Raw genomic sequence first — 13,391 nt, 5'->3', positions numbered from 1 at the left:
TTGCACTAAAATTAATATAATTAAAGGAAAAAAATATTATTACTACTAAATTTAATATATGTGACCTGGTCTACGGAAAGGGGGCTTAGGTGTCAAAAAAAAGGAGAACAATTAATGAGATAATGAGAAACTGACGATTATTTTTAACAGCTTTTCCCAGAAAACTAGTTTTCGCACGTTAGCTCCCTTTTCGTAGACCAGGTCACATATACATAATTATTTTAATCAAAAATTTATTTAAATTAAATACAAATTTACTTTTTCGGATTTTTTTCTGTGCTTTTAATTAATATAAAATTAATTTAAAATTAATTTTTTATTTATTTTAATTAAAAATAAAATTTTATTGAAGTAAAAATAAAAATAACAATTTTATGAAAAATAAGAAAACTCCCAAAAAAGTTAATTCATAATAAAAAAATTGTTACACTTATTTATTTTAATTAAAAATAAAATTTCAAATTTAACACTTTTTTAAATATTCTTAATAAAAAATTAAATTTTTCATATTTTTTTTGTTACTAATTACATTTTTCGGAATTCTTTAATGTTTCTTTAATTTATTATTTTTTCATAATTTTAATTTTAATTAATTTAAATTTATTTTTTCGAAATTTTTTTTAAATTCTTTTTTTTTTTAATTTTCAACAAAATTAATTCTTTTATTTAATTTTGATTTAAAAAATTTCAATTATTTTTTAATTAAAAATAAAATTTAATTTAATTAATTATTATAAAAATGTTTTTAATTAAAAATAAAAAAATACACCAAAGGAATTTAATTAAAAATAAAAAATCTCCGAAAAATTAATTTTATCTTAAATTAAGTTAAGTAACATTTCTTAATTAATTTTTTTTTTATATGTTAAACAAATGCATAATTTTTTTTTTATTTATTTTTAAACTTCATTTATTTATTTTAAATTAAATAAATATTTTAAATGAAATATCAAGCATAACCTTTGAAGCATTAAACTTAAAAAATTTGACAATTCGTTATATGTATATATCTTCTGTAATTTAATGTGTAAGTACGCTCACTGGTACAATAGTTACTTAATTTGCCGTAAGCATACAAAAGCCATATTAATCGTCATCTACTATAAATCGCCTCGATATACTACCACAGCGCATTTCAATCCTTACGCAAATTATTCAATAAACAACTGAACTCTCTTCATTGTACTGCAGTGTAAGTAACACCTTGACATTTTAGCTGCCAAACTAAACGCACACGCATTCATAAATATATATTTATATATTTACTCTAGAAAATCACTAATTGTGCGTTTGTGGCAATTTGCATAATTATGCAAATGTCAAATAATACATGGAAAGATTTCGCTTGCGATTATCATTTCAATGCTAATGCCAGCTAAGCAAAGCATGAAGCAAATTATGCCGCTTTTGCCTTCACAGTAAACGATTAAATGATTTATGAAAGTATTTATCTATGTTATCAAATTTACGCTCATTTGCAAAATCATTTAATTCCTTTTTTAGTTCTTTGCACAAACTTGTATGAGAAAATTCGTAAAAATAATTTAATGTGACCTCTAGCTATGCGTGGAAGCTGCCAATGTGTCAGTCAACGTGGCATCCACAATATATTTCATTATATATATAATATTATTATTTATATATTATTATATACAACAGCAAAACACAATAATAGTTACCTGTATTTGTGCGAATTTATGTTGAAGTAATCAAATATTTGTTCATTCCTCTGAGCCAACAATATCCATTCATATGAGGCATGCGCTATTTTTGGTTGCACAGTGTAATCTATCTGTCAAAATGTCTGAGCACTCTTCCATAGCTGTTAACTGAGATTGCTTATCCATTATATAATATTTATATAAATAAACCAGCGTTAAGGCGCAACTCCAGCGCCAATCATAAGGAATTACTGTCAATCATTCATGCATATATGCTGTAACGGTTTGCTTTTTTAACCGCTTTTGATTGATTAATACAAATTGTGTAAGATTATTGTGAAAATAGCAATGATTACATAGCAGTCTTGCATATTTTATCAAAAATATTTCCAATGCTGCTTAGAGTTGATGTAAAACTCGGAATAAAGAAATATTTTCCGGTCACTTATTGCAAAAGCTGCTTTTTGATAGCGAATTTAGGCAATAAAATATATCGTTGGAAAAGTGTAAACCAAACCAATCAAAAATGAGTAGCTTTAACCTCATTCTGCCCCCACAATGCTTGTAACACCTAAAATTACAAGTAAGAGTTCCTATGAAATAAAGACAAGCTGAGTCGATTTAGCCTTGTCCGTCTGTCCGTCCGACTGTCTCTTATATGCGAATGAATCTCTCAGTTTTTGTGATATCGATTCAAAAATTTCAAAGGTTCTTTTCATAGCAAGAAGCTCGATATCGGACCGCTATAGCTTATACTTGCCATACAAACTGAACGAACGAAATCTAGTGCTTATATAGAAAACTTTTTTATTTAACGAGATATTTGCAAGAAATTTGGCATGGATTTTTCCTTAAGGCAATAGTGTAATCTCTGATTTTTTTTTTGTAGCTGCCATACAAACTGAGCGATCAAGCTGAAGTTCTTGTATGAAAAATGTTTTTATTTCTCGAGATATTCTCAAGAAATTTGGCATTTGTTATTCTCCAAGACAATAGCACAATCTCTGTAAAAATTGTTGAGATCGAGTCACTGTGGCATATATTTGTCATACAAACTGAGGTCTTTTTCTTGAGTCATATTTTCATCTAACCTAACTCTCACAAATGATCACAACCTAAACGCTTCTCACCTATTTCAGCATTCCAAAACAAAGTTATTTGCATTTTTTTATTATTACCGTACTTTTAAAACCAACAACAATCGCTCTTTTCGCAAAATAGTGCACACTCTTCATTTGTGCTGAAAAATTGCATGCATTCACTGAGCTACTGCAAATCAATAGGGCAAATCAGGTAGAATATACGCCACACAATGTTGCAGCAAATTTTTGCGGTTACGGTTGCGTGGCACTGGTTTTAGCGACTACGCGCTGCAACCTCCTGCAGTTCGCTGCGGTTTGGCGACCACAAAAGCAGCATGTTGTCACATTTAATTTGAATGTGGCTGAAGCTTGGTTTCTGTGGCGCTGACGCCACGGGCATTGTGCTGGTTGCCTACGAAATCAATGAACTCGTTTTAAATGACAGCTTAGCGCTGAATGTTGATTATGCGCATCCACGTAGTACATACATAAATAACGCAATCACAACCGTGATTAAATGGATGCTTTGAAATATTGCAAAAAGAAATGTGCTTTTTGGAAAGCAAATAATTTAAAAGCATGCAGAAGTTACATTCCAATACAAAAGCGTTTAGTTTTATTATTTTGCTTTTGGTATGCTTGTTTTGTTTTGGCATGTAAAATGTTCGCTGCAAAGTGTATTTATAGTGTATTTGGCCTCCATTAGTGCGCACATTAATTTCACTTATATAAATATGATTGCATGTATACGAGTATTTGTTGGTAATATTGGTAATATGGATTAATGGTTTTTCGCTATAAATATTTTGCATGATGACTACCAGCCGAAATCAACCAAATTGCAACTGTTTACCAATTTTCATACAGCAAACATACACATACTCGTGCATATTTACATTTCGACGTTTTTCTAGCTGACCGCAAGTGCAACTCACCGAACGCACAGCTACGAAAATTTATACTCATTTATATAATATTTTGCATCAGTAATGTAGTTAGGTAGTTATATAAATACACTTAATCATGCTAAACTCGCATTTATATAAATTAATATTTATTAAACTAAATGTGCGATTCATTGCGACCAATTAGAAACCACAAACTGCCTGGAAATTGTTGCATTAATTTCACATTTGTTTAGTTTTCTATCCAGAGCACATTTAATATTAAATATTTTTTTGTATTTCTATGTTGGCAAGTCAACATATTTATTTACATAAACGCACGCTGACAGCGAAATTTAGGTGAAACCGACCATAAAGTCAAACAGGTGCTGCCAACAGCCTCAAATTATTAAAAAAAAATGACGAATATACAAACATATCACACATATTTCAGAGATATCATTGATAATTCCTATCAACTTTCATTGTTTAAGTTTAATTTGTAGACGAAAAATATTTCGCTATTCGATTTTAGTAATATTTCCTTTTAATTTCAACTCTACAGAGTTGTAGTTCATTTATATTTCTTCATGGTTTTATCACCTGTATATAGCTTGAGACTTTCATGAAGTAAACCTACAACCATGAAAGATACTATAATATTCGAATACAAAATTTAGCGTTCAACAAAAAAGGTCCGCATGAATTTTTCCACAAATCCATTCCTATAAAACTTATGCGCAGCTATAATTATTCATTAAGTGTACTGAGCATTCATAAAGTACACCGTGTCGTATGAGCAACACAGAACGTATAAAACGCTTATATGAACATACTGAGCTTTCATATGGTACGACATGTGGTATGAGCAACACAAAATTATTAAAGCACTTGTGTGAATATACCGAATATTCCTACGGTCACCATGTCGTATGCGCAACATAGAATTTATAAGACACTTGCATGAATGCTCAGTACATTTTGATTATTTAAGGGGTTATATGGGGTTCCTTTGGTAAAAAACAAATTGTTTTCAACAATTTTTTTCTCATATCAAACATTAAATATTTAATTCGAATTTTGTATTGTTACCAACATTCACTATTAACAAAGAAATTCTGAAGTTTTTGCAAAAAAAAATATTTTAAAATTTCCAGTGATCTCTCGGAAAAAAGATACACCCGCGTTGGCAGAACAACTCTTTACAGGAACAGCTAAAGTGAAAAGAGAAAAATACGTGTTTTAGTTAAAACCTTAATTTAGAACTTGGACGAAGGAAAAAAAATTTAAAATGGATTTTTGGCAGACATTTTTACAAAAAAATTAAAATTTCGCGACATTTTTTTTTCATATATGTAGTTGTAATCGAGAAAAAAACGTTCGTCCAAGTCTTTAATAAATGTATCTCAAATTTTAATCGGTTGAGTAGTTCTCGAAAAAACTTGCCAACCGACTTCAAAAACACAGTTTCGAGAAAAACGCGTTTAAAGACGACGTACTTAGCCTAGTTAGCCTCGAGCGCACAAGTTCTCAAGGCCGTATCTCCGAAACTATTACTCAGATCAACTTGAAAATTTAGGACAGTATTCTGAAGGTGTTGTGGAATTTAAGAAGACCATAAAAAAATAAATTTTTTGAAACCCTTGTAACTCCTTAACTGCATATAACTTTTAAAGACATGCTTTTATGGAAAAGAATATTCTGCGTAGCGCTAAAGTTTGTATTATAATATACTTTTTCCACATTGTAAGCTTAATTGCTTTGGAAAAGAATTTATCCAAAAGTTGAGGCTGTTATAGTCTATAGACATGATTTTCGACAATTTTTTTGAAGTGTCAGTAAAAAGCCAATTCATATTTCTACTATTCATTTTTTTATTAGCTATTTATTAAGATTACAAGAATAAAGGATTTTCAACAAATAAAAAAAAATTTCAAATTAAAAAAACCAACTGCTAAAGTGGGGGATTTCAAAAAATAGGCATATAATCATAAACACGATTTCAAAATCTCTAGCAATATGCAACCGAGAAAAAAATAAAAAATATTATTTTATAATAATGTCTCGATGTCTGGTTCAACAGAAAAGTTGGAAAACTGTTTGTTTGCAAAGTGGCGGCTTTCTGAAAACCAAACAAAAATTAATTTTTTTTATCACTTGGTTTGACTGTGTCGATTTTGTTTTTTATTTTTTTAATTTAAATTAATTTTTTCTGAATTTTTTTATTTATTAATAAAACTAATTTTTTTTATCTAATTTAATTAAAAATAAAATTTATTTTTTCACTACCATTCTTTTAATAAAAAAAATTAAGTTTTAGTTAAAAATAAATAAAATTAAAAAAATCAAAAAATTAATTTAATTTATGTTAATTAAAAATAAAAAAATTTCCGAAAAATGTAATTTGTTTTTAATTTACGCAATTAATTTTAATTAAATTTTATTATTTGAAAAAGAAAATAAATATATCTAATTTGAAAACCAAAAAAATATATTTTTATCTTTTTTTTTGACTGTGTATATTTATTTAATAGTAAAAATATTTTTTGTACCAATTTTTTGATTTTATCGATTTTTTTTAAACAGTAAAAAATTTAAAAATTTTATAGGTCACATAAATAGTTCCAGACATACACAATTCTATTAAGAGGACTCTCTAAAAATTGCAAGTAAATCGCTAAATCTGAGAAATCGTGTGTACCGTTTTGAAAAGACAGTTTCGAATAAAAAACGCATTTAATGTTTCGCGAATTGACCGAACCGGTTTGGATGAGGGCTCAGCACAAACCTATTTTGTCGAAAATAAATTGAAATTTTAAAAACCTTGCATGGGAGATACTTTTTAAAAGTTTTTTGTTTATTTAAAGCTTCAATTAGACATATTCTTGAATAGTTAAACTTTGAAAATATAAAAAACAAAAAACGATTTTTTTTTATTTCTAGACTAGAATAGCTACTTAAATGCATGGAAAAAATAAATTAATTTAATTGCTTGTTTACGTTGGGTACTTTTTTTTAGCACAAAAACTGAAATTTCAGTGGGACTCGCAAACAAATAAATGTACATACATATATTTCTGTTGTTATTATCATTATTATTAATTATTTATATTATTTTTTGTTAATTGCCTAGAATTTAAGCTGTTATTAAGTGTGCAATTTAATATTTGTTTATTTAATGTATATTGTTTACCAAGGTAATTTATCCAAATAACATAATTTTATTTCTGTAATATAATTTTATAAATATTGCTTAATATTTACGTACCATTTGAAAAGCTTCAGTCTAAAAATTCATATTTTGCCAAAAAAACTTTACACCTTCAACACTTGCTTTTGTACATGCCTTGTTCTATGTATATATAACTACAACGCTGCGAATCTCAAACTAATTTTTACTTTTCTGCTTTTTCGTCCTTTTCTCTACTTGCAGTCCAAGGAGCCGTTGAACGCCGCAGCTGGCACGGAGTGTGTGTGAAGAGCTTATGCTCTCAGCAGACTACCCATCATTACGCTCATAATTATTATTTTATTTCTTTTTATAATTTTCGTTTTTGCCATGCTTAACTCAACACCACATATCACTCATACGAAAAACACCAAACAAGCATCGCACACCACCACAGTCAGAAGCTACACAGATGGGCGACACGCCCATCTCATATACGCTGCCAAAAAAATGCTACTCATTTTAACATGCAACAACAGTTAAAAAGACAAAATCCAAAAACAAAGTAAAAGACTAAAAATATTGCAGGAAAAATATGAAAAAGCGAACAAATAATAAAAGTCAGATCACACACACTAAACCGTAAATAATGCCGGCGGAGATTACTGAATACATGGTTCATGCTAGCGAATTTATTTGATGATAAGAGGACTGGCTAAAAGGAAGGCTTAAAGTACAGTTGCTATATGTATGCTCATTTCAGTGAGCTAAAGAAGACAATTCAAGCAATTTACTAGTAAAAATCAATATAATCAAAGCAGATTGATGCAATTGCTTGAAACGTATAGCAAAGCCTGAAAGACTACAGTCATGCAAAGTGATTTTTGCACACATTTGTTGCAGCAACAACCATGATCAATGAAAAAGAAAACAAAACGGAACCACAACAAATACAAAAACAACGTAACAGCTAATCAACTAGAAAACCATAATGCTCAGTTCCATTGGGAAGCTAGTCCTGTAATTGTAAACATAAAACACGCCAAACACAAACAGAAAGACCGACTGCCTGGAAAGACATTATGCAAATTCAACAAAGTTTGAAACACTTCAACTTACACTAGCTAAATAAGTGCAACAACAACACAGACGGAGATTTAGCAACAGACAACACACACATACACGCACAGGAAAATGAGCGATTGCTGAAGTCAAGTAAATACGCACACATACACACAGCCACGCAAACGCACTCACTGTCAACCAGAAAGCCGAAAAATGCACGAGTTATTTAACTTGGCCGACTTCGACTGACAACCGGACTATTGGAAAGGCAACACCCACTACAAACCACTTTACTGCACACACACACCCATAATTTGCGCTGCGCCAATGCGCTCGCCGCACGCACACATACATACACACACATGCACGCACATGTAAATACATACATACACAAATGTATGCTTTTAAATTGTTTAGAATTGTTGAGTCTTTAATTGAATTAATTGAAATTTCCAAAAATTAACACTTATGTAACGTTTAGGCGCTTGAAAAGCAACAAAAAAGTGTATAAATTTTAAATTTATTTATTCTTAGTACAATGCAAGCAAATAGCAATTTAAATAGTTAAAAATGAAATCAAAAATTGAAAACTGAAAACTGTAACTAAAAAAATATTTGTACAAAACTATATTTGTATGAAAGCAGCAATATTTTAAAATACAAAAATTTGCTTAGGAATGCGTATAAAAATGCGCACTCACACACAGACACACACACACTTGCAGACACAACACCACTAACACCGACACAGACACCACAATAGCCATAATAACAGTTATAAATTACTGAAGACACAATTGGAAAACCACAAAGGAAAAAATTAACTCAATTTAAAAATAAAATAAATAAATTGTAATGTGAGAAATAAGTAATTAAATAAATAAAAGGAATGTAAAATGTTTAAATTGCAACTCGCACGTCTTTTTAATTACCAGAAATTATCTTGTTACAGAGTTTAAGATTTTGGCAGCGGACGCCAAAGTCAAAGAAAATTATGAAATGAATTTGCAAGAAAACTTAATAATAATGAAGGGTGATCCATTTCGTGGTGCCGTTCCTTTTTAAGGGGTTTTCTTGGATAATAAACAGCGCTTTTCAAACAAGTTTTTTTTTTCATAAAAAGAATTAAATATATTTTATTTGAATTTTTTATTGCTTCAAACATATACCATTAACAAAGAAATTCTGAAATTTTTGATTTTTGCCATTGCGACGACCTTTCCGGTAACTCCTCGGAAAAATAAACCGCCTGCGTTGGCAGGATAACTCTTTACAGGATCATCTAAGTGAAAAAATGCGTTTTTAGTTAAAACCTTAACATAGATCTTGGGCGAAGGAAAAAAAACTGAAAATTGTAGTTTTGGCAGAGATTTTAAAATGAAAATTTCAGTGAAAATTTTGCGACATTTTTTTGAATAGTTTTAATCGAAAATAAAATCCTTCGTCCAAGTCTTTAAGAAATGTAGCTCAGAGACCTGTGTATAATTTCATGAAGATCGGTTGAGTAGTTCTTGAGAAATCTTGCCCATCGAATTCAAAAACACAGTTTCGAGAAAAACGCCTTTAAAGATGGCGCACTTAGTCTAACTAGCCTCGAGCGCACAAATCAAAATCAAAGCTGCATCGCCGAAACTATTACTTGGATCAACTTGAAAATTTAAGACAATATTCTAAAGGTGTTGTGGGATTTAATAAAACCATAAAAAATCGATTTTTTAAAACCCGTAAATCCATGTAACTCCTTACTTAATATCATTCGAAATTATCTTCTTGGCATTTATCTTTGGAAGTTTATCTCTTTCAAATATTGGCCGCGGTTACGTCTCAAATAGTCCATCCGTTGAGTCTAATTTTCGATGACTCGTTCGAGCATTTCGACTAGTAACTGGCGCATGACACACGCGATGTTTTGCTCCAAAACCTGAATCAAAGCTGGATTGTTTGCATAGACCTCTCTCTCAGCTCTTGCATCTTTTCAAGTTGTTCTTCGTCTCAAACGCTACAAATTTGCTTGTTTACATATCCATTGAGCCAGAAATGGTCCTCGTCACTGAACAAAATTTGTCTGGAAAACATCGGATCTTCTTGCAACTTTTCAAGAGCCCATAGAGCGAAGCAATGTCGCTTGGGAGAGTCGAGTGGGTTCAGTTCTTGCACAAGCTCTATTTTGCACGCTTTCAATTTAAGATCCCGGAGTAACATGCGCCAATTCGTTCCATACGTCAGTCCAAGTTGCTGCGAACGACGCCGTATCGACTCTCCACGGGCTTTTGTGTACACCCTCAGCTATGGCTGCATGCTGGAAGTGGTCAATTCGGTCAAATATTATCCAATAATGAATGTTGTGTCTCAAGACGGATGATGGTGTTGCGAATAGTACGTTCAGTAGGCCGATTATTAGTTGAGTTAAGTTGAGCAAAGCGTGCGAAAGACATTCTTTATAGAAGGTGAATTTTCGTAATAAAATTGAACGTTTTGTAAACATTGTTCAGGCGTAAGCTTTTCCACGATGAAATGGCAAAGAATACTAAACAAAAATAACATGACGGCTTGACACGACTCAGGCGTGATCTGTCAAAACGAGGCTATTTATAAAGCTACCTTTACTTGGATGACTGGTTAGTATACTTCTCTAGTATTGCCTAAAGTGAAGATCAGCAAACTGACGAGCTGTTTCTTGGGGAGAAAAGAAGGTATGCAAAGTTTCAGATTATATGCGTATGACAGACAGACATGGGTAAATCGTCTCAGATCGTCACTTTAGATATATAATGTAAAAGATTTCCGAATTTTTTTTCTGCGTACTACAAACTTCGTGGCAAACCTAATATACCCTATACAGGGTATATAAATCTTTAAAACTCCAGCCATATACAATTAGAGCCACAAAACTAAAACAAAGAAAGTCAAATGTTTACTTATTTTCCCACTTTAAGGGAAGGGTTTAAACGGCATTATGCTAGCGTTTGAACTATGTAACCGGAAAACACCAAGTACATTGCCTAACAAAGAACCAAGCTCACCAGAAGTAGCAGCGCAGAAGAAATTATCCAACACTTGCACAAGCTACTCACGAAGTTAACGAGAATAATGAAAAGTGAAAGAGGCAATCGCCTTTACCAGAGATTATCGCAACCACTTATTGAAAGATATGAAGGATAATAAGGAAATCAATATTTAATAGACAACAACAACACAAATGTATTTAACCTCGCACAGACAACGAAGTTTGCGATGAAAATTCAATAGCACAACAACAACGTTAAATAATAATGCTGAAAGAGCGAAGAATGTGTAGAGAAACAGTAAATTTAAAAGAATAATACAAAAAGAAGGCAAAATATTCAACTTTATTGCACGACAAAAGTAAAAACGACAAACAACGGTTGAGAAGGAGTTGTGGCACAGTGGGTCTGAAGCATAAATTTATTGAGTAGAGAATTTTTGAAAAAAAACAGTCCTAGTAGGATGAAGCCAAACGGAAAATAAAAATAAATAAAAAAAATAAGCGAAAAATAATTTACTTAAATTCAAGCGCGGGAAAAGGAGGCTCTCTCCTTACTTCCTGGTTGCATTTTAAAGGGTTAAGAATGGATTATCACAATTTTTGGCAAAACTACGAGTCCTATAGAGAAAAGTTCTATTGCGATATTGTAGCTAATGAAAAGGTCTATAACTTTTGTATGTAGACTTTTAACACATAACCTCGAAATTTCTTGGAACATTTTAAATAACGAACTTTTTGAATTTTTTATTTTACAAACAAATTTTTTTATTGATGAAATTTCTTGGAAACCTGCCTTCTTACATCTTTAACACACTGTGTCTTTTGTTTTAAATATTTTGTCTCCATGGTTTGATATAATAACAAAAAAAACCCTAATTTTTGATCAAAAAATCTCAATTTATGATATAAGACTTTTTTAGAAATTCCGTTCATTTTAAGTTGGTGGAAGTCCCTACTTTCCGATATCTAGATTACTAAGGCAAGTTTTCTTGGCAAATGATCTCAGTTGAGATTCTTCAATATACTATTTCTGCACTCTTCCTTCAAGCCCATATCATACTATAGCTATACATATTTTAATTACAACAGTGCCTGTGCAGAACCTATTACTCACCTAGGCGCAGAACAAAAACCAAGTGACACTGCATAAGTTAACACTCTGCTCCACATAGATAGATATGTATGAATAACCTTACAAATCACATAATTTTTGCTAAGAAAGAAAATACCACTTTGCTCACTCACTTTTTCATTTCTTTCTTGTCATCAACGCTCTGAAGCTTCAGCAGATTTATACGGGAAATTATCAGTAATCAACGTAATTTTTCTCTTCTCTTCATCTTAGTCAGTTGCAACAATTTTCAGCTTTCATACAACCAATGTCTGCAGTGACCCAAGAGATATAAGACGAGCTGTGCTGTTGCGGCGAAAGCGAACTGACAACATGCTCCTGACACTTTATTGCTGCTGCTGCTTCCTCTTCTACAGTTCAAACTTAGTCCCAAATGAATTGGTCTAGTTTATTGAGCAGCACAGCATAATTCACACAAGCAATGGCCGAGCACGATGCGGTGGAAAGTGAAAAAACTGATTAGTGGCCAATATTTTTAAATTAGCAGCAATCTGTTGGAAGTTGGTTGCTGAGCACCGAAGGCGAACATGAAGCGGATGACGCTCATTTATAGCATTTCGAGTGCGTGTGGGTAAATGTGTGGATAGTGGAAATTTATCAATCAGTTACACATAAAATCAACTAATTAGACATGAAAAATGTCACATATGGCATTTATATATATTTATTTTATAATATGAGTACTATATATGGAGAGTTCAAATTAGTTCATTAGTATGGAGTTTTGAAAAGTTCATCAGAACCTGTTTAATTATATCGCAATCGCGCAATTAGGTGGACGAACTTTAATTGAGCGAACCAAGGCAACAAATAAACCGCTATAAGTTAATTAATAGCAATAAGTGAAAAATGTTCAGTGGAAAACTGCTCTAAAATCTTAAATTTAATTGAGCTTAGCAGTTTTTGAACTAATTCAGATGTGCAAAATATTCAAAATCACAACTTGAAGAGTGAAAGAAAAAAATAATTATTATTTCAACAGAGTTGCATCAAGTTGCTGTCTCTTTCAATATCCACCACTATTACCGTTTATTTTCCTATATCGGAATATTTCACATTTTAAATCATTTTTCCAAGAACCAAAAGTTCGACTATTGAGTCATACTTGCACCTCCGCTCCCCGGATATATCATCAAAAATGCTAGGACGCCACGTACCACCCGATTGTGATCCGTAAGTACATGACTTTGGGCGCCTAACTAATTAACAAAGAAAACGCGAATGTAAAATGTCTATTGAAAATTCCCCAGCCTGACACATAGATGACGCTGCTGAAATTCGATCGATATGATGAATAATCTAATCTTCAGAAGGAAAAAATTGTGTGAAAAAATTGATAAAATCTCGAGTGTTGATAAAACATTGCTTTTTGAACTAAGTTGAAGTCAAAA

At 31.4% G+C, this 13,391-nt stretch overlaps 1 protein-coding gene across 12 annotated transcripts in view; it reads left to right on the top strand.

Moving 5' to 3' along the window:
- LOC126750925 (low-density lipoprotein receptor) overlaps nt 1–8,772 on the top strand; it is a 410,401-nt gene extending 401,629 nt beyond the window's left edge. For all 12 annotated transcript variants that reach the window (XM_050460728.1, XM_050460724.1, XM_050460726.1 and 9 more), the window contains 2 exons: nt 7,061–7,097; nt 7,129–8,772. In XM_050460728.1, coding sequence (XP_050316685.1) covers nt 7,061–7,097; nt 7,129–7,148 — 57 coding nt within the window. In that variant the 3' untranslated portion in view covers nt 7,149–8,772. The remainder of the gene's footprint in view (nt 1–7,060; nt 7,098–7,128) is intronic.
- Nucleotides 8,773–13,391: the final 4,619 nt, after the last annotated feature.

This window comes from Bactrocera neohumeralis, chromosome 2, assembly GCF_024586455.1.
Source record: "Bactrocera neohumeralis isolate Rockhampton chromosome 2, APGP_CSIRO_Bneo_wtdbg2-racon-allhic-juicebox.fasta_v2, whole genome shotgun sequence".
Lineage (NCBI taxonomy): Eukaryota > Metazoa > Arthropoda > Insecta > Diptera > Tephritidae > Bactrocera > Bactrocera neohumeralis.
This window is presented reverse-complemented; position numbering and strand designations above follow the sequence as displayed.